The sequence below is a fragment of the Myxocyprinus asiaticus genome, chromosome 36 (genome assembly GCF_019703515.2).
Source record: "Myxocyprinus asiaticus isolate MX2 ecotype Aquarium Trade chromosome 36, UBuf_Myxa_2, whole genome shotgun sequence".
In the NCBI taxonomy this organism is placed as follows: Eukaryota; Metazoa; Chordata; class Actinopteri; order Cypriniformes; family Catostomidae; genus Myxocyprinus; species Myxocyprinus asiaticus.
This window is the reverse complement of record NC_059379.1, coordinates 29,765,888-29,787,767: the sequence shown is the minus strand read 5'-3', so window position 1 is coordinate 29,787,767 and position 21,880 is coordinate 29,765,888. Positions and strand designations below refer to the sequence as shown.

Here is a 21,880-nt window from a genome sequence, read left to right as displayed (position 1 = left end):
TAAATCATGAGAGAATTTTCATTTTTGGGTGAATTGTCCCTTTAATGGTCCTAAAATAGGCTTCATTTTCTTTATGCAAAATATAATTTCTTATTTTTTTGTCTTTTGGGGTAAAATGTGACCTGGACATGTCTTGTGAGATTCATCCAGATAAACATTCAGAATTAAATCTAAACCATTCTTAGACCCTATTTTGGCACCTTCTAGAATCTGTCAAAATTCCAGCAACCAAGTCTTTTGAGACAAACTGTTCTACCAAAATGAATGATCTTGTGATGTACCAAGACATTCAAAGAACTGTGAAACTAAAGGAAATGGTCAAAACCAAGCCTTTGGACATTCATTACTTGCATTCATCTTACACTGTGACATGCAACGATGTTCCTCTTTGGTCACATTGTCTCCACCTTTTGAAACAGGGTCAGAGACTCACCTGAGAGAGCTTGCAACCCAACAACTGTAAAACCAAAACAAACCAAACCAAAACAAAACAAAACCTAGAGGCACAAGGCACAGGACGCTGTACAGGACGCTGTTTTTTTTGGGTGTGTGTGGAAATTTTGGCTTCTTTGGCATATATATATATATATATATATATATATATATATATATATATATATATACACACACACATTTAAACAAATATATATATGTATATGTATATATATATATATATATATATATATATATATATATATATATATATATATATATATATATATATATATATATATATATATATATATATATATATATATTGGGAAATGTGCTTCTTTAAAACGCTGCATACAGGTTTAATTTGACATAATCTCCAAAATTTCAACGAGTTCAAATGCAACGAGCTAATCTATCCTTTAAACTCTTCCTGAAATGTCCAGCCTCAATAAAAAGGGAGTACTTCAGTCATTCTAAAGCTAAAAATGATCTCTCTTAATCTTTACTTATCTGCTTCTGGAAAACTCAGTAGTTGAATTTTTTTGTCACGACAGTTATTTATTTTTGCTCTTATAATTTTTTGCTGTCCAGCAACAAACTACACACCACATCCTAATCTAACCTGACTGATAAATACCGTGCTTTTTATTATCCTTTGGTGAGAGGAGTATTTTTTGGCTGTTTGGAAGAATTGCACTGGAGGGGGAAGGGGGGTCTTTCTCTCATGGCCTACCATCAAGGCTGGGTGGGGGGCGTGCTGGAGGGGGGCAGGGTGGTCCTGGGAGGGTTCGGGCAGGTGGTGGACCTGGTGGAGACTGTGCCAGGGGTGGTCCCCTCGGAGGTGGGCTGTTTGGTGGGGCCGTGACCGGGCTAGGAACCGGGCGATAGTCTGGCGGGGGTGGTGGTGGGCTTTGAGCTCGTGGTGGGGCTTTTGCTGCCTCTTCTTTCACTCGTGTAAAGTTGATGCATCGGCCCTGAGGAAAGAACAAGAACAGAAACATTGCACATCAGTGAGGTCATCTTCTCTGTTGAAAGTGGCTGCTGTCCAATATGCAGGCATTTTTTGTCCTATTTTCCAGAATGCTGCTGTGGCAATGACACCCAAATCTGAGCAGTTCTTTCTTTCACTCGTTGCTCAGCTAATTTCTTACTCACACACACATACAACATCTCACACATTGGCTGAGCCCTGTGAAAACCACAGATGAAATCACCCAGAATTGTAAATGCATCATGGAAAGACTAAGTCCCCTATAACCTCAAATGCTCCTCTAAAGAGACTCCCTGGATTTCATGAACATACCTAATAAGTAAATCTGTATATATATATATTTTTTAAACAGAAAATAAACATACATGTATATTTAATGATCTTGCATTAAAGTCAACATGAAATCAGAATTGACCCTATTTACTTTCTTTAAAGCTGAAGTGTGCATTTTCTGTACCACTTGAGTCACCAAATGGAATTGCTTGAGCGATTTGGTTGAATCAATGTTGTTAAGTTGGGGTGGTCGGGATGCTCAATCAGCAGAGCAGTGTTCTATATAATGTGTTCAGAAACAAATTATAAATAATTTAATAGTATTGTAAGTGATTACACTTGGGGCTCTATTTTCGTGACCACATTAGGTGCAGCGATGTGGCATAACATCTCATCTCATTTTCTCATATATCATATTGGGTGGGAGTTTTTGATTTATCTGTGGGTGTATGCACGTAATCTGTGGATGTATTGTATGGTACTGAAGTGCCACAAAGCACAATTTGCTAATTTCAAGAGAAAAGGGTCATTGCACTTAGATGTTTAGTAGCACCTCTATTCTCAGCAGAAAGTCTATTCTCAGTTCCTGTATTTGCAGTTTGGAGACTTCAAAAGCTGGTGGTAATAAAGTTCATGTCCAAACTCTGAAAATATAGTTTTCACCTGTTGTCATAGAGGGATTTTAAGTCACTGCAAAAGAGGCTGGTAAAATGTAAGCATAAGCATAGTTCTAGAAGGGAACTCACAACTGTACATCGTCATGCCATTATCTAGTACATCAGCCATTGCTTTAAAAGACTGCTTACAATCTACCACTTGTGTTTCAGTGTGCCAACACGGCAACCTCCACCTCTCCACCAGCACCAGTTGAGTCTCATCCTGCACGGGGGTAGGCTCCTCGCCCCCTGCCTCCTATCTCCGACAGGATCTTATGGTTTGAGTGGCAATCTCATCGGACCGCCAGATGGGTATTTGCACCAAAAGAGACATTATAATTCTGTGTTCACTATCATTTCATCAAATAAATGTCATGTCAACTTTACTAATTCTGCAGGTTTTTCTGATAGAAGTAGTTGGAGAGGGTAAAATGTTTGGATTTTATGGGAGGTAGTTATATGGGATTTTTTTTTACCACTTTGTGATTTTGATTATATTTTTGTTTAGTTTAAAGTGTAAACTTCGACTTGATGTGGCTACATGGCATGACGTGGTAAAATGGTATGGCAGTATCCTGACTTGGCCATGGTACCATAGAGCAGAGGCGGGCCTGGACTGTGGATCAGAGGCAGGCCTGGACAATGGAACAGAGGTGGGCCTGGACAGTGGAGCAAAGGCTTGCTTGTGACATGGCATGGAGCAGTCTGGGGCTTGGCTGAGACATGGCATGGAGCAGCCTGAAGCTTGGCTGTGACATGGCATGGATCAGACTGAGGTTCGGCTGTGACATGGCAAAGCAGACTGAGGCATTATTGTGACATGGCTTGGAGAAGGCTGAGGCATGGCTGTGACATGGCATGGAGCAGGCTGAGGCATGGCTGTGACATGGCATGGAGCAGGCTGAGGCGTGGCCATGACATGGCATGGAGCTGACTCAGGATCGGGGACAGAAGGTGGCACAAGCTCGGCAACCATGATGTGGGACCATGGCCCGTCGACCATGACGTGGGACTCTGGCTCGGCGGCCATGACGTGGGACTCTGGCTCGGCGGCCATGACGTGGGACTCTGGCTCGGCGGCCATGACGTGGGACTCTGGCTCGGCGTCCACCTCCCCCACAGTGAACGATGAACCACATATCAGTAGGGCAAGGTCGATAAATTGAGTCAGGCTGTAGGTACTCTGACCACCTGGCATCAAGGAGGAGATTGGCTCATTCAGCCCAAAGCGAAAACTGTCCTTGAGGGCAATCTCATTAAAATCGACCCTGCTGGCCAGAGCACAAAAGTCCTCTACATATTCTTCCAGGAAACGATTCCCCTGATGTAAATGAAGAAGCTGAACTGCTGGGTTCATTTTGTGGTCAGGTATTCTGTAACGATGCTGGCAATGACAGGCAGACTATGACGATGAAGTAAAGAACCCAGGTGCAGTTTATTTACATGAAGCGTGAAAACCAAAATGTGACTACAAATGTGAAACAAAACATTAACATAAACTTGACTTGACCATACGTCCTCTTTTTCCTGGACATGTCCTCTTTTTCAGACCTTAAAAAAGCGTCCTGCCAGGATTTCTAAATTTGCGAAAATGTCCGGGATTCGGCTTTAGTTGCATTATGATGTGCATCTGGTCTGACACTTAATTGTGTGTGCGTGCATATTTGCATTGCTTTAACCCCTCTTTGTAAGTCCCGCCTTCTCACACACCAATTGGTCGATTATAAGAGGCTTGCAGCAACTACTGGCCAAATTCCTGCCTGTCAATCTCTCCGTGAACGTGCGAACCGCTGTTGTGTCCGGCATCAAACAGTTGCTTGACAGTAGCAGCAAATGACAGCTGAGTGGAAACAATGCCCAAATAAAAGTGCAAATTTAAAGAAGAATTGCACAAAAAAATTCCCATGCTTTCATCCAGGTCGAGATCCGTGGGAAGCAGAAGGTATGAAATGTAAAGCTGGCACTTATGTGTCAGTTGCTAATAAAGGTGCAAGTGATTTAGAAGCACACATTAGCTCTGCGAAGCATAAAGGGTCAGCAAAAGGTGAAAGTTCATCAGGTAAATTAACGGACTACTTTTTTGCGACCTGGTAAAATTGTTATCACATTGCTTCATTTTCCATGGCCAAATTATAGTAATAGTAAATGAAGGTACACTCATGGCATTAAATATTTTATTTTAGTACATGGACATTCAAAAGAATGTTGGAAATGTTTATTTATTTATATATATATTCTCCCCTCCCCCCCCCCCCCCGGTCCTCTTTTTGGAAAACCAGAATATGGTCACCCTACTTAAACAATCCAACAATGTTACACTTACAATACCTGACACTGATACAATGGAAACATGAGACTTAAATACATGGACATGGGAAACATAAACCATTGAACAAACAGAACTCTAAACAAGATAACAAGACAATGAGCATAAACCAATGACATGATAGAACCAATAACAATACTATGAACCAATGGGAAACAGACACAATGAACATGAGGGGAACAGGATATCACATGACCAGGAAACAGTAACAAACATGGCATGGAAACAGGAAATAACATGACATGAAACCACATGACCTAAACACATTTAGAAACTTTAACTACAACTGCCACAGTTGTAATAAAATTGAAGTTTAATAGATTCCTCATAGATTGCTTAATTTAAACATCATATTTCTGCCTTTTAAATCAAAATACCACAGATACTGTTACTGCTGTAAACTCGTGATACATTTGAGTAAGGGTGGTGTGTAATTTGAAAAACTTAACCTCTCTTTTCCTCCTCTGTGTTGTTTGTAATGTTTGGGCTTTCTGTTCAAGAGGTTTGATTTCCTCCACGGTGCTTAAAACTACAAATTTCTCAGTAGAATTCAAATGGGTTGCATACATTTGTCATCTACACCATGATATCGAGGGAAGCCCGATGTCTCACTTGCATATGTAATCCACTCTGTCATACTATAGGTTGATACAAGCGTGCTCCAGGAATTCAATAGAATGAAGCAGGGCAGATCACTTCACCGGTGCCCTGGCCTCAGGGGTGCAGTAATACTCCTGTCTCTCTCTCCCCCGGCTCTACCAGCTCTTCCTCTCAGGTGGGGGAATCTGCCACCAGTGGTGTGGGCATGAGGTTTGGGCCGCTCTGTTGGAGTTGCGGGGAGCCGGGACATGTCTGCAAACAGTGCCCGGTGATGGAGGTGGGGACGTTGATCCAGGTCCCCAACACTCCACAGGCCACCCCCGATCGAGCCGGGACGTACCAAATACCCATGAATATTAGAGGGGTACATACCAAGCCTTGGTAGATTCAGGTTGTAGCCAAACCTCCATTCATCAATGCTTGGTTCAAAATGGGGCACTGGATGCAAATAATCGGGTGAAGGTGAGGTGTGTGCACGGGGATATTTACGATAATCCTGCAGTGATCATCACGATACTATTTCGGGGTCAAAAGCATAACATTGAGGCTGTGGTTGTAACGAGAAGCCTCGGCTTCCCCAGCCCTTAGGGGAATTCCCATTAGGGATTTCCCTGTGAAGCAGACGCGAGACGAGACTCTTGATCGGTTATATCGAGTGACACAGGATGCTCAGACAAAAGAAGATTCAACACAGTTGTTAGTACCAAGGAGTCGTCGGGAAATGTTGTTCCAGGCGGGTCATCATAGTCCGATGGCAGGTCACTTGGGACAGGGGAAAAACATTAAGCTGTCTCATGGCCCGTTTCTTTTGGCCGTGCATTCACGGGATGTTAGCCGGTAGTGTGAGACATGCTGCGAATGTCAGCTGGTGAATCCGCCGGCCACTCCAAAAGTGCCATTGCACCCTCTTCCATTGGTCGAGGTTCCCTTTGACAGAGTTGGCACACAGGCATTACTTTGTGTTGGTTCTGGTGGATTATGCAACGCGATACTCGGAAGCAGTGCCCCTGCGCAACATCTCAGCACGTAGCGTTGCGGAGGCACTCTTCAGAATAATCTTCCAAGTGGGGATTCCTAAAGAAATCCTCACTGACCAGGGCACTACTTTCATGTCACGTACACTACGCGAGCTGTATGAATTATCAGGTATTAAATCTATTCAGACAAGCATGTACCGTCCACAAACGGACGGCTTGGTCGAACGATTTAATAAGACCTTAAAAAATATGATTTGCAAGTTTGTGCACGAAGATGCTCGGAATTGGGAGTGGCTTGAACCCCTGTTATTTGCAGTGCGAGAGGTCCCGCAAGCCTCCACAGGGTTTTCTCCATTCAAATTGTTATATGGGCATAAGCCCCATGGCGTCTTGGACATCATGAAGGAAAATTGGGTGGAGGGATTTTCACAAAGCAAAAATGAAATTCTATACGTTCTTGACCTGCAAAACTCCACACACTGGGGTGAATTTCACAGGAGAATTTGCTGCAGGCTCAAGAACATCAGTCCCGTTAGTATAACAGGGGAGCTCGGCTATGGGAATTTGCACCGGGAGATAAAGTACTTGTATTACTGTCCACATCGAGCTCTAAATTACTCGCAAAGTGGCAAGGGCCCTTTGAGGTCACTGCGAGTTGGGGAAGTCGATTATTAGGTCATGTGTTCAGATAGAGGTGGGGCTTGTCAAATTTACCACCTCAACCTACTAAAACCATGGAGAGAGGTGGTCCCCGCATCCTTGGTGATGGTAGTTCTGGAGAGGGAGGAGCTCGGTCCAGAGGTGAGTCTAAAAGCCAATCAGTTCACCCCGGTCCCTTGCAGATACCACCTCTCGCCGTCACAACGTATGGAGGTTGCCAGGTTGCAAAATCATTTCTCTGACATGTTCTCGCCTCTCTCCGGCAACACTAATCTCATAAAACACCACATCGAGACAACCCCAGGGTAGTGGTACGTAGTCATCCCTACCGCTTACCCAAACACAAGAAACAAGTAGTACGGGAATAATTAAAGGCCATGCTTGATATGGGTGTAATAGAAGAATCCCACAGCTATTGGGCCAGCCCGGTGGTTCTGGTGCCTAAGAGCGATGGCTCGTTCTGGTTCTGTGTGGATTATAGAAAAGTCAATGTGGTGTCAAAATTTTATGCTTATCTAATGCCTTGTATTGACGAACTGCTCGATTGATTGGGCTTGGCTCACTTTTATTCTACACTGGATTTGACAAAGGAATATTGGCAGATCCCCTTAATGCCGGTGTCCCATGAGAAATGGCCTTCTCCACACCGTTTGGATTACACCAATTTGTGACCTTTCTGTTCAGTTGTTTGGGGCCCCGGCTATGTTTCAGCGTCGTATGGACTGAGTCCTCAGACTGCACGCTGCGTATGCCGCTACTTATTTGAATGATATGCAGCATCTGAGGGCGGTTCTGAGGTCGCTGTGACAAGCAGGACTCACAGCAAACATAAAGAAATGCGCAATTGGGCGGGTGGAGGTATGGTATCTGGGGTTCCACTTGGGTCACGGGCAGGTGCGACCCCAGATTGATAAAATCGCAGTGATCGCGACCTGCCCGAGACTCAAGACCAAAAAGGAGGTGAGACGGTTTCTGGGGCTGGCCGGCTACTATAGAAGGTTTGTGCCTAATTTTTCTGATATCACCAGCCCGCTGACTGATCTCACTAAAAAGGAAGCCCCAGACCCGGTCCAGTGGATGGAGCCATGCCAACAAGCTTTCACGCAGGTAAAAGCTGCACTTTGTGGTGGGTCGCTTCTGCATTCCCCTGATTTCTCTCTCCCTTTTGTTTTACAGATGGATGCATTGGACAGGGGGCTGGGTGCTGTTCTGTCCCAAGTGGTGGAGGGGGAGGATGCCCGGTGCTGTACGGAAGCTCTCTATGAGAGAGATGAAGTACAGCACCATAGAGAAGGAGTGTCTGGCCATCAAGTGGGCAGTCCTAACTCTCCGCTACTATTTGTTGGGACGAGCATTCACCCTCTGTTCAGACCACTCCCCGTTCCAATGGCTCCACCACATGAAGGATGCCAAAGCCCGGATCACCCATCGGTATCTGGCACTCCAGCCATTTAAGTTCGAGGCGGTCCACAGACCGAGGGCACAGAGGGCTGTCGTGGACTTCCTCTCCAGAAAAGGGGGGGGGGGGTGGGCAGTCCGGACGGTTCCTCTGGCCTGTGTCGGGCGGTGGGGGTATGTGGAGGTAAGGATGTGTTCAAGTACCCATCTGGGGAGAGGGAAAGTTGTAAGGACATCCACCTGAGATGAATTGTGACTAATTACCATTTCCATGTTCACAGTGAGAGTCTGGGGAGATAAAAGATGGCCCAATCCACCGAAAGGGGGAGAGAGCCCTGCTGAGAAGCTGTTTGTGTGTTTGAACTGAAGCTTCACTTTTTATTTTCTGTTAATAAAAAGTGACATTCCTGAGTTGGAATCGCCGTGTCCCGCTTCCTCCTTTTGACCCAAATATGAACATCTGTTACACCTGGTTTTCATGTGAGCGTGGCGCGAGCCATCACATGTGCCCTTCAAGTGTACCCTTCAAGCACATGAATGACCCAGCGAAGTCGGAAGTTCAAGTGGGAAATTGGAATTCTAGATGATACCCGAGTTGCTGAGATGGGAGAAGTCCTAAACTTTCAACATGGCGGAGTACAGTTTCTGTAGGGAATGACAGGTTTTGTTCATTTTTCTAAATACAGCTAATTGCTAGCATTTGCCATTTTGGTCATATTAATTTATGTATATCAGCAACCATTCTATGCATGTTGTACGTTTTTATGTTGTGAAAATAGCTTGAATTTGAAAAAAATTCTATTATCGTCAGCAAGCTAACTGAGTGATATGTACTATGGTGTCAAAATAAAAGTTCCTCAAGAAATATGAATGAATTAACCTGGCATCGTCCATGTTTCCTGTTCTTCCGACAACAAAGCAGGTGAACATGACGCACTTGTATTTACCACTTCAGAGGTGGGAAGTAGGAAAATTCCGATACCACATGAAGGCAGCAACAGTACCACTGGTGCACGTGAAGTGATCTGCTCTGGAGTTCCGAACAGAAAACATTCGGGGCTAGACCAAAATCTTTCAGGGCTCAAGCAACGCCTCTGCTTTACCTTACAAAGTGCTAATAAAGTGCTTAAGAATACACAGCGAAGGACAAATGCATATTTTCCATTTCTATTATTTTTCCTTGTATCTGTCCATCATCCATGTTGTCATTATTGCTGTGACTGAGGGAAAATGACAGTGTCTTCGACAGTGTCACTCACAGATCCAATGCTTATGTGTGCGTGACCGTGAGTGCTAAATTCATCGAGATCTTTCCGCAAAATGTAGTAAGTTGTCCCTCCTCTAAAATGACTTTCCTTTTTGCCTGAAACCCGCAATCCCTCTTATTTTTCAACCAAACCTCTGCAACCACTCTGTCATAAACAGACCACTTGTTATGACCTAATCAATGCGTAATGGATAAAATCAAGTGCCGACTTATATTTTATTCCCATTTAATATTCTGTTTCACTGAAACATTTTACAGAAGTAAAATTGTTTGTGAACCTAGTTTCGCATTGACGTTTTTGTCAAATATCGTTTAAGGGCACATTACAAGAGAGGTAAAGAAGGTGTTTTGAAGGTTGTTTGTTTATGAAGTCCTCCCCTCATGGCAAAGAAATAAATACACCAGAAGAAAATGACCTCCTGAAACATCTGCAATTATATCGGGGGTCATAAAGCAGTCTGAAGTAAGTCTCAAGACGATGTCTTAGCTGTTTGATGTGGCTGTTTTGTGGAGACAGCTCTGTATACTGTATGACCTCATCCTCTAACCTTCCCCAGAGTGAGTGTGTGAGGGGGTGGAGGGGGGCAGGGGTGGGGTATAATTATGGAGAGTCCTGACCCCACTGTGTTTCACGTCAGAGACTGATCCCAGTGCATTGTTAGACTGAATGTAAAGGCATGAGGAAGAGTGCTTAGCCAGGGCACAGATGAGAAAACCAGACTGAGGGGAGATAATGATACACTATAGAAGTCAGACAAACAAGTATTCCGTACTGCAGAGTTCTAAACCTAACCAAAAGAATTCAACCGAAGCAATATTTAACCTTCTCATTGTACAAAAAAGCAAAGTGTTCATTTCAACCCAGCATGGACACACAGGGAGGCTAGGTAAAGCCAAAAATATTTGTGCACAATTTTACACTGTAGAAAGTGGTAACCTCTGCCCCCTTGATTACCGTTGCTCACTCTGACAAGCTTTGCAGAACTTGCTATAGGAATGAATGGGAGATTGCTGTGAAAGGTGCGGTTCTTGGCAAAACATTCTCATAACCGGAATGTATATATTTCTGACATGGGCTGGAATGACGACTGACATTGCAAAGCATTTTTATCTGATGTTTTTTGTACAAAAAAAACTGTTAAATTACACAGTGAGGTGACTGAAAACTGTGGAGACTCTGAATCGGAATCGAGGTAAATGATTATCACAGTCAGCTGAAAAGAGAAAAGCGTCATTTGATAGTGATTACACACCTGATATCATTAGTGTGAGCGAACAGAACTGCTCATAATGCACTCAATATGACTCTGTGAACTCCATTTACTATTGCCTTTATGAATCAATACATAAATTAATGTTATAAGCTTTAATTTACAAAGGAGAAAATGTAGGTGTCCTTGCTGATGTTATAAATGTTCATTTGGGAATGATGGCTGACGGTTTAATCTATAATATGCTCTTCTCAATATTTAAAGATTTTTTTTAAAGAAAGAAAAAACACTGTGTATCCTCTCTTGGTACTTCGTGTCACTATAACAAGCGACCCGGCCTCAACTTCTTTTTAATTTATTGGATAATTTTTTATAAAATTCTGCTAAAAACAACTCAAAAACACATTACTCTCATCGACTCTCATTGGAAATAAACAAACGCTTGTCAGAAAAATGGTGAACGGTTTCAAGGCGGGACTTAAAGAAGGGTCAGTTGTTACCTTAAGGAGCTATTTCTACCTGATCTAAGCCATAAAATTTGTTTTGTTGGCGTAACCTAATGTATTCAGGTTGATTCATTAAAGTTAACTAATATTTTTGACTTGAATAAAATGTGTTAATTTATTAACAAGTTACCACATTTTTTAGATTAATTTTTTTTTCAGTGTAGGTAAAATGGCCGAGCTTTTCCATACAACAAAAGTGAATAATAACTTTTGACACTAAAGGCAAAAATCTACATTAAAGGACTATAAAAGCGATCCATATGACGGTTTCTATATACTTTGATTCTGATGCCATGATCATTTTGTGTGAGGAACAGATTGAAAATTACGTTTTTACTAACAGATAATCTTCCCCTATGTCGTGGCTCCTAAATCTCATTTGAAGTCGGATTTTTGAACACAAAATGATCGGTCACATGACACAGAAGAACCAATACCATTAGGCGTCAATAAAGTCAAACCTAGCACAGCGCATAAAAAAAGCACCATTTCTTACCGGTATTGGCAAAATCTAGTATCGGTCGACCTCTACTTCAGAAGACTTGGAATATAGTGCACCAGTCATATAGACTACATTTATGATGCTTTTATGGTGCTTTATTGTCCTTCATGCAGCTTGGCAGTATAAATCAACATCTTTGTTTTATGGAAAACCACCTTTGCTTTATGGAAAATAGCAGGTCAAACATTCCGCATAAGATCTCCTTCTGTGGTTCACAGATGAAAGAAAACAATACAGTGTCAGAACAACATGGGGGTGAGTAAATTATGGCAAAATGTTTATTTTTGGTTGAACTACTCCTTTGTATATGTAAGGGACAGTCACAGTATAAGCACCGCTGGATAACGTTTATATTCTCTTAAAGTAACTTTAGACAGGAAATGATGCCCATTTCTTTTTTTCCATACTCAGAAAGAAAGAGAGAGAGAGAGAGAGAGAGAGCGAGAAAAATCAGTCTGGGCATTTTTTAGCCCTCTCGTCACAAACCACAAAGCAGCAGAAAGAGCCGTAGCATTACAGGATGAGGAGGCGAAAATCCTCCCATTGCAAGGAACTTTGCGTCATGTAACCTTTTCCTCGAGGGCTACTGAAACCAGTTGGATAAAAAATGTGGGAGCATTTTGATTAGAACCATTTAGTTGCTACACTGTATGCATAGAATACGAACCGGTCAAGTGCCATCCAAAGTTTGCACACAACCAAATAATAGTCTTATTTCACACTTCACTAGTTGCTTTTGGCAGCGACGAGGCGCTCTTAGTGAAAAAGATGCAGTTAAAAGTGTTATGTTGGATAGTCTGCAAATAACACAGAATTAACTAGTACCTGAAGACAGTTAATCTCAGCAGAACCAAAGCATCTGTGTGAAAGGTGCACTGACTCCACTGAATCTGATGGTACGAAACCCAATGAAAGACAGCCCAACAGTGCAGAAAACCCCACCACATCAGTGCTTAACCTGTGATTTCACATTAAAGGTCAGTGTTGTGAAATCAAACCATGTGTGTGAGAGACAGGCCTTTAAAATGCAGACTATCTGTCTGGAAAGTGTCAAAATCCATGTTTTATTATAGTTTTATGGATACTGATTTAATGCAGGTTGAAAGCTGTGCCTATGATGTTTCCTGGCACCCATTAGGGGTTTGGCCACTGATGGGGCGTTGCTGATGTGGGCTGACAAATGAAAGGTAAGGTAATGTCTGGCCAAGGTGAAGTAAAAGAATGCAGAATGAGTCAAAAAATCCACAGGACAAAAATGTACAAGTTCCAAAAGCCTTGAACCCTTTTGGTTTAGACTGTTGCTGGATATTTTTAAGATGTTACAGACATTACAGCTGATTTTCTGTAAAGCTGCATTGGAACAGTGTGTATTGGAAAAGGCACAAATAAAAAACTATACATATAAAAAAGATTTCACTTGATTTGACTTTTATGTTACAATGTTTTTCTACTCTTGCAACAAATTCTCAATTTTCTGTCTTTTCACTGTCAAACAAACAAGTGATAGCCAATGCTGATGCATTTTACCAATCAGAAATGAGCATAAATAATTCTGATTCAAAGTAATGACCAGCATCATCCAATCACCGCCAACCATGTAAAAAATTTAATTTAGCATTATCAATTCTGAATCTATGTACTGATTACCATTGTTCAATGTCTGCCAACCATGTTGATTGGTGCAAACATCATCTGCATCCTGAAACTTAACTTTTGACCGGATTTTATGAGTGAATGCACATGGCTACTTAGGAAAGCTATAAGATGCTCCCTTGCTCCCTAATTAGTGAATGACTTAACATGCAGTGTATTGTCTGACTGAATTGGTCTCTGAACAGTTTGAAATACACCTTATTTTCATTCTAACTCCATATACAGCCTCTGAAAGTAACATTTTCCAGCTTTTGGATGCACTTATTGATTCTCAATGTGATAATGCACATTGGATATAGGATTTCTAAGGTAAGTAAGGTTCATCGTCCTCGCAGGAGGTCATCCTGTTTAAAGGTTTTGCGATAAATCACTGACATTTTTGGATTGGCATATCAAATGAAATTAGAGATCTTTTGATACCAACAGTTTCAATGTAAAAACTTAATTAGGTTTCTTACCAGATTTATTTTTGTTGGGGTTTCTCCCAAAAACAAACATTTAACCCTTTAATGACAGCCCAGAGTGTCCTGAACTCAGTTTAAATGAAATGAAATTATAGACAAAACACAATGTATGCCCTTGAGGATGTGGGGTCACACAAGGTTAACTACAAAATAATCATTGTTTTCAAACAACATTCCAAATACACCCCCATCTTCTGTTGATCGAAGAAACAGATAGTCCTGCCCCCAACTCACGGCATCATTTGAGTCAATGTTGTTGTGTCAGGCTGGACAGGCAGATCAAAACCAGAGGAATTTTTTAGCGCCGCAGAGACACAGTGCTTTCAGATACCAAGAAATTTAGCTTACAGTTGTCTGCATATTAAGCTGGAATAGGAATTGGAAAATTTGAATTTTATGGCTTTTAGTCCAAGTCTGTTAGCTTTAAGGTCATATACTGTATATTCTAGTGTACTCCTAAAAGTTGGCAATTAACTTTTAGCAGATATCTGAAACGTCTTTCTCTTCTGGGAAAATGGACCAAAAATATTAAAGAATCACATTGCACTTAACAATTTTGTGTCTATTCAAATGCTCTCTAAAATGAGAAAGTCCCTCCTCCTATTATAACCTGAAACTGACTGAAAAGTAGCATACTGTGGTTCATGGCTTTGACATAGTGTAGTGGCAATAAAGGATGAGCCCTTTAATATGTCCAGCCCTAGCTTTCAATAACTTTCAACTTTCAACAACCCTTTTTCAATAGGAAATCTGCCAACACAGGCAAGAAAACTTTACTCATTTAGTGATTTCATAGGACCTTTAAGGGTCTTTGGTCATTTTAGGCTGGATACTCACATGATCTCCTGGTTGAGGTCTCATAAGTGAAACTTGGTCATATCCACGGCGGAAAAGAGCCAAGATCGCATCAAGTTTACCCTAAACGTAAGAAATAGGAAAGCAGAAATGTATGGAATTAAGCAAACATCTCTAGAGCCAAGCTTACAACATTATTTGAACATCAGCAACAGATAGAAAAAAGCATTTTTACCCTAATGGGAGAATACCACTTCCTGTTTTGAACTGGCCTCCTGCCTTCTGGTTTTCTGGGCTTGGGTTCAAAGGGTTCAAACTCCTGCTCCGGCATCTTTATCACAGCGTTCTTGGGTTTTTCCAGCTTGGCCCCTTCCTCAGTTGAACCCTTTCCTCCCCAGCGAACCTGGACCACAAAGAATAAAATGGTAGACTGCTTTGTCCTCCTAAGCGTAATTTTAAAGCATTTTATTTATCCTAAATACACATGATTAAATAATATTTTCACACTTTTTGCCTGATTGGAAACAATGCACAATAAAAAATATTCTGTTATTAAGTGTTATTAAATGATGTTTCGCTTTTTTAAACATCATATTTCATCTCAGAAATGCTGTTATATTTCATCATATTTCATCTCAGGCATGCTCACTGACCTTGTCTCATTGGTAATCAAGTACACTCACTTTTGATGAAACTTTATAAGTGAAAAAACTGCTGGTTGTGGGGAAAAGAAACCACAACTAAGGGAGAGTCATAATTTGTGTACAACACAATTTAAATATAAATTATTTATATAAATAATTTTCACACAATAACTAATGTAAATGGTTTGTGTTTATACATGACACAAACATGTGTTTTTGATGATTTTTCCCATTTTAAGGTTAAAAGTCTGGGTCTGGTACAAAGCTAAAAGAATAAAATCATTACGTAAATGCATGGTAAAAAGAAACTAAAAATATGTTAGTTTTGATAAAAATCAACCTGTGTATGACTTTCTTTTGCGGAACAAAAACAAAGATTTTTAGAAGAATATTCCAGCTCTCTGTAGGTCCATAAAATGCAAGTGAATGGTGACCAAAACTTTGAGTCTCCAAAAAGCACATAAGGACAGCATAAAAGTAATCCATACGACTCCATTGTTTTAATTAATGTCTTCTGAAGTGATTTAATCAATTTTGGATGAGAACGGAAAAAAGTATGACTCCTTTTTTACTGTACATCTTGCCATTGCAGTCTCTAGGCACAATCATGATTTCAAGCTCGATTAGACTTTCTAGCACTTCGCGCATACGCACAGTGAAGTAGATGGTGCTAGGTAGTGTAATTGAGCTGGAAATTATGATTGACAAGGAGAATGCTGATGTCAAAATTTATTGTGAAATTCTCTCACCAAAAACCATTTAGATCGCTTCTGAAGAAATGGATTAAACCACAGGAGTCGTATGGATTACTTTTATGCTGCCTATACATGCTTTTTGAAGCTTCAAAATTTTGGCCACCATTCACTTGCATTGTATGGACTTATAGAGCTGAAATATTTTTCCAAAAACCTTCATTTGTGTTCTGCAGAAGAAAGAAATTCATGTTTGGAATGTCATGAGGGTAAGTAAATGATGAGAGAATTTTCATTTTTGGGTGAACTATCCCTTTAACTCTTATAACTAATGCTTTTTAAGTAGAGTTTAGGGCATCTTATAAATATGTCATTACCAAAATCACAGATTCACACTGTATGTGGCATTCATAAAGTAATAGTGCCTTTCTATGGACATTTATCTTCTTGGATTGCATCTCCTCTTTTGAAGACACCAACCTCCATTCTTTTAATCCCGCCAACTCCTCGACCGCCATAATATGATGCATCTACAGTGGGCCATTTCTTCTTTGGCATCCCGTCCTCATCATCTGACTCCTAAGGAGGAAAAACATAGTCTGATGAGGCAAGATAGGTATGAAACATCTGCTCACAGGAGTCAATTGCCAATGCAACTTTAGCTACTGTTTTGACATGTTGATGTTGTTATACTCAAAGACATCTGATGGTTTTCATTAAAGTCTCTACATGAATCTCTCAGTGAGAAAATGCAGTTCCTTATAACTTTCTGGTTTAGATGTTGACATGGGTATTGTTACTGAATACAGAGATGAAGCCATCAAGCAATGGGAAACTTGTGTTCTGAGATCATTATTCTCATTGCATGTCAATATAAGTCGAATTTATCATCTTTGTAACTGGATTCTGCGGCCTGTGACAGATCTTTTAATTAAGGAACATAGGCAGCTGTATGAAGGCCCAGGGATGAGTCTCACTCCACAACCTAGTTCCCAAGGCTGATTCAGTCAATTGTGAACATGAATTTAGGCACATGCAATGGCCTTTCTAAAAAATGAAACTTAGTGGAGAAACTCCAACTCACTGGCTCTGGAGGTGGAGGAGGCGGAGGTTCTTTGATCACCTGTGGAAAGAAACATCACATACAGTATGTTGTATCAAATATTCAGGCACATCTAATTTCAACGCAAGTGACATTATACGGATAATATAGAATAGCAAGTTAAATCATAATCACAGAGTTCATTTCACAGAAATCAAGACTGTGGTTATACTGTGTGTGATCTTTGGAGATTAGCTGACCAGAAGTTCAGTCTTTACAGCAAATCCATAAGCATTGATTCCCTGATTAGCACAATACAAGCACCAGATTTGCCATGTGAAAGTTTTTCTAGATAAGGTTGATATCAAGATGATAAATGAGGCGAAGACTTACGACAGTGCAGCAAAGCGGCCAGAACCACCACATGAATAACAGAGCCAGTAACAGAAACAACACCAACAGGGTGATCAGAAGAATAGTGCCATCAAACTGCAAGCAGAAGAGAAAATGTTTGTGTGTTTGTGTGTTTAAGAGAAAGAGAAAGAGAGAGAGAGATGTGGCATATTATATTCACAAAAAAAAAAAAAAAAACTTTGAAAAAGTACCAAATTAATAATATGGTATTCTTTGAAGTATATGTTAATGCCATATTACAAGAAATGCCAATCATTCAATACCATCATACCACTACCACTTACAAAGTTTGGACACACCTATCTCATCATTCTATACTGTAACAATTTTTTCACATTTCATAATAATAGTAACATCATTAAAACTACAAACTGTTAAACAAATCAAACTTTTTTTATTTTGGTCCTTCAAAGTAGCCACCATTTGTCTAGATTACAGCTTTGCATAGTCACAGTTCATCAAGCAATGTCATGAGGTACATCCTGATAAGGTCTTTATTTACTGATCGATTTTTATTTAATGAAAAAATTTTAAAGAAAAAAAAAAAAGTTTTATTAATACCATCTGTGCTAAAAGTGCTAAAGCCATGAGAACCTGAGATGCTTTTTAAACAGTATTGAAGAAGTTCCCATTTATGCTGGACACTTTGTTGACTGTTTTTCCGTCACTATCCAGTCCAACTCATCCACTGAGAAAATTTTATAAAAATTTTCACTTTACAATAATGTTGTATTGGTAACACTACACTGTGGTTGCATTTGTTAACATTAGTCAACTACATTAAGTAACAAGAACTACCAATGAACAACAATTATACAGCACAGCTTATGTTAATTTCTACATATAATAATACATTTTTAAAATTAGAAGTTGTAAATGTTAACATTAGTTAATGCATTATGAACTAACAATGAACAATGATATCTGTATAAATAAACATTAAAACTAAATATAAATATATTGTTCATTGTAAGTTCATGATACTTAATGCATTTACTAATGTTAACAAAAACTATAGAGCTTTACTGTAAAGTGTTACCAAAGTTTTTTTTTTTTATGTTAATGGTAAAGTTTTTAATCTACACCTACAAAACTAATTGCAAACACACATATATATATATATATATATATATACACATACATTACCATTACCATGGTACCATTACCAGAGTTTTAATTTCATTTTCAAACAAATTTTATGTTTCCGAAGTGTAATAGATGCAGTCAATATCATACTGAAGTCATGTCTTTCCTAGGGTATAAACACAACAATCTCATAGATAAATAGAGTGTCATTGCAAAAGAATGGGAAGAGCATTTTGAACGTGTTTCAAATAGACAGACTGTATAAAAAGTTATTTTGTGGATGTGGGCAGAAAGTCTGCTCAAGTCTAAATCAGAGACAGGATCTTCAGGGAATCGGGGCTTTTGGCTGGGGACATGCTTAAGCCCCTGTGGTTTGGCCCTTGATGAGTTTGTATGTGTGTGTGTTGTTGGGGGATGGTGTGAGAACTCAGTTTTGTGAAGAGAAAACAATGGTAGAGTGGATGGCCTGAATGTGAAGAGGGAACTGAAAAGAAGGGAAATAAGGGAATACAAGGAAAAGAGATGTTGGATTACAACGAGTCTATCCATAACACTGAAACATAACTTGTACATAAACTTGCCAATGATTTATAATGTAACGTAATGTAATTGTATAATAGCTATATTTAGTTACAGCAACGACAGTGATTTAAATAATTAAAGTGTTTAATATGTGACATTCAGCAGCATTTACCTGCATGCTAATGTCATGAATTCGGCTGGATGTGCTGATGTGTATGTATTTGCGTGTGTGTGTGGTCAGACTTACACACTCTGTTGTGGTTATGTGCACCGAACTGGTGATAAATGTTAGACCCTCATTCATGCTGACCTGCAGGTACACCACCCTGTAGTGAAAAAGGGCAAACATTAGTTTATTACTTTGAAAGCAAGCAAGACCTTTTGATAATGCACAGCAAAGAGTAAAACACACATCTAAGCTCAAGGAATTTACAGAATATGTGCCAAAGAAAACCCCACAACATTTTTGTTACTGTAGACTTTTTATAACAAGATTTGTTTGTAGCTCTTTAGTTCCATGAAAAAAGGCCATAACTGGCACTCTTACAGAGTGCTGGTTAACTTTTGTCGTAGTCAGCTGTCTGGTGTCTCAAACATTCAATAAAAACAGCATTCCAAATTTTCATCATTCCCCTCAAGATTTGTATCTTAATAGACAGAGTTCACAGATGAAGCAGAGGCCAAGTTTGCTCTTTCGACAGATAAGCTCATTCTCCACTAATAAAGAGTATCTACTTTTGCTGAGGTTCACATTTCTTTGTGCAAGAAACAAACTGATGAACAGTCTGACTTTTGCCAGACACTGATGACTAAAAGGCACTCAAGCCAAGATTAAGTAAATTGCATGCTTGTGTACATATATGACTACGCATCCATAATTAAGGCTATTTTCACAACTTTTTGTGCTTGCTTTTTCCGAGTTTGAGTTTGATTCCACCAGTTCCACTATGTTATTGTCAAGCCCTCGTCAGCCTCTGCTCCTCCTAACCCCTCGCACGCTCCTGATTATTAATTATTTCCACCTGCTCCCCATCAAACCATCAAGCAGAACACTATAAAGTCTCACCACTCTCTCTCAGTCTTTGTCTAGTCTCCTTCGGACTTGTTTCTAGTGTGTCCAGCACCTCCTTGAATCCTTTGTTTGTGAGTAATTTACCAGTTGGTTATTTCTGTTACTTAGAATCCTGATTTAATCTGTGGTTTTCCCTTGTGTTTCTCTGTTTACTTCTGAGTTGTGCAATAAACTGCATCTGGGTTCAATGTCTTGGCTTCCTAACAGTTATTGAAGTATTTATTCCTTTGGATCTACCACTAAAACTTTGCACACATAAAGCTTTATTCATGAAACAAGCAGAACAAATTTCTGCCAAATGGTTCATCAATATATTTTTGCATAAATTTGTGCCATTGAATTCAATGCAATAATTCAGGTAATAATGGTTATACATACTATGTGTACTATAAATATTTTATGCAGATGCTTTGCAAAAGATGCTAAGAATCTGCTCTCCATAGGCAGTTTATTCAGAGACAATCAGCAATGTATTATACTGTAAGATGTGTGACTGGTATAAAAAGATGCAAATTATAATTCATCTACATCGGTTCACTTCAACGAGTTAGGATGGATTGATTATATACCACTTGCAAACCATAAGAGTTAACATGAACCCTAATGTGTGGAATTGATGTGATCGCTAACCTAAGCTCTAAAAAACACTTTCACACCAACCGAACTGAACAAACAGTCAACAAACAGTGAACAAACTAGAACAGAATGAACAGCCCCCTAAAAGATTTTTGTATTATAAAACTGTTAACTGTCTGTATCACTGTTTTAAAAGGAGAGGACAAGAATCCTGAACTGTTTGAGGGACTTTTTTTTTTTTTTTTAATAAAAAATGCCTGAGAGGAAGTGTTTTACTTCTATAAAATCAATAAGATGAAAGGACAGGCAAAGGCTTTTGACTGCTTTGATCAAGGGAAAAAATTAGTGGGAGTTGGCATATATGAGAGAAAAGGATGGGCTGAGAAGAAAAGACAGTGGTAAAATTAAAGAATGAAAATAAATTGATGGGTGACTAGGGTTTAGAACAGTTCACTACTAGACTAGTTAGTACATGAAGGACACCAAGTAAAAATTAATGAAACGAGAGTGTGGTATTTAGTCGCAAAAAATAAAGGTTCCAATTAGAATCAAAAAGGGTTTTATAGATTATAAAACAAACAGTTCCAACTGTAAATTCTAGTTGGATGAGCTACATTTGAAGCCATTGTGAAATGCTGATGACTGCACACCTATAACTGCAGATTCTATAATTAATCCACCACATTTACAGCCTACAGACTTAGGAACTTTATTACTTGAACTTGGTGAAAGAACAGTTTTTCCAATTTGACAATTTTTTGTCTTTTATATTGTTGTTGCAAAAGTTTTATAAAAGTACTAAGCATCATTCACATTGTACCTAAGAACGCCCCTTAGCTGTGGTAATATCACTGTTGACTAGAGTTGGGGAAGCTACTTTGAAACTGTAGCTTCTCAAACTACAAACTTATTGTAGCTAAAAAAGTAGTTAGCTATGCTACAAGCAACAAACAAAAAGTTGCTAACTGCACTAAAGCTATTTAAAAAAATTTGTTTTTATTTTTTGTTTTTTTTGTTAGATATAGAGCAATCAGATTATATTACTCAGTAGAATTCAATTATATCACCTGATAGTTATATACTTAATTAAGGTGACATTATCTTACAAAAATATCATG

The 21,880-nt window shown here is 39.6% G+C and overlaps 1 protein-coding gene across 1 annotated transcript in view; it reads right to left on the bottom strand.

The window, feature by feature from the left end:
* Positions 1-584: 584 nt before the first annotated feature.
* LOC127427298 (anthrax toxin receptor 1-like) overlaps positions 585-21,880 on the bottom strand; it is a 45,770-nt gene continuing 24,474 nt past the window's right edge. The window contains exons 12-18 of the mRNA XM_051674805.1: positions 19,362-19,440; positions 17,486-17,581; positions 17,135-17,173; positions 16,531-16,629; positions 14,950-15,117; positions 14,757-14,837; positions 585-1,409 (exon numbers count right to left, since the gene is read on the bottom strand). Of these exons, the coding sequence (XP_051530765.1) occupies positions 1,158-1,409; positions 14,757-14,837; positions 14,950-15,117; positions 16,531-16,629; positions 17,135-17,173; positions 17,486-17,581; positions 19,362-19,440 (814 nt within the window). The 3' untranslated portion in view covers positions 585-1,157. The remainder of the gene's footprint in view (positions 1,410-14,756; positions 14,838-14,949; positions 15,118-16,530; positions 16,630-17,134; positions 17,174-17,485; positions 17,582-19,361; positions 19,441-21,880) is intronic.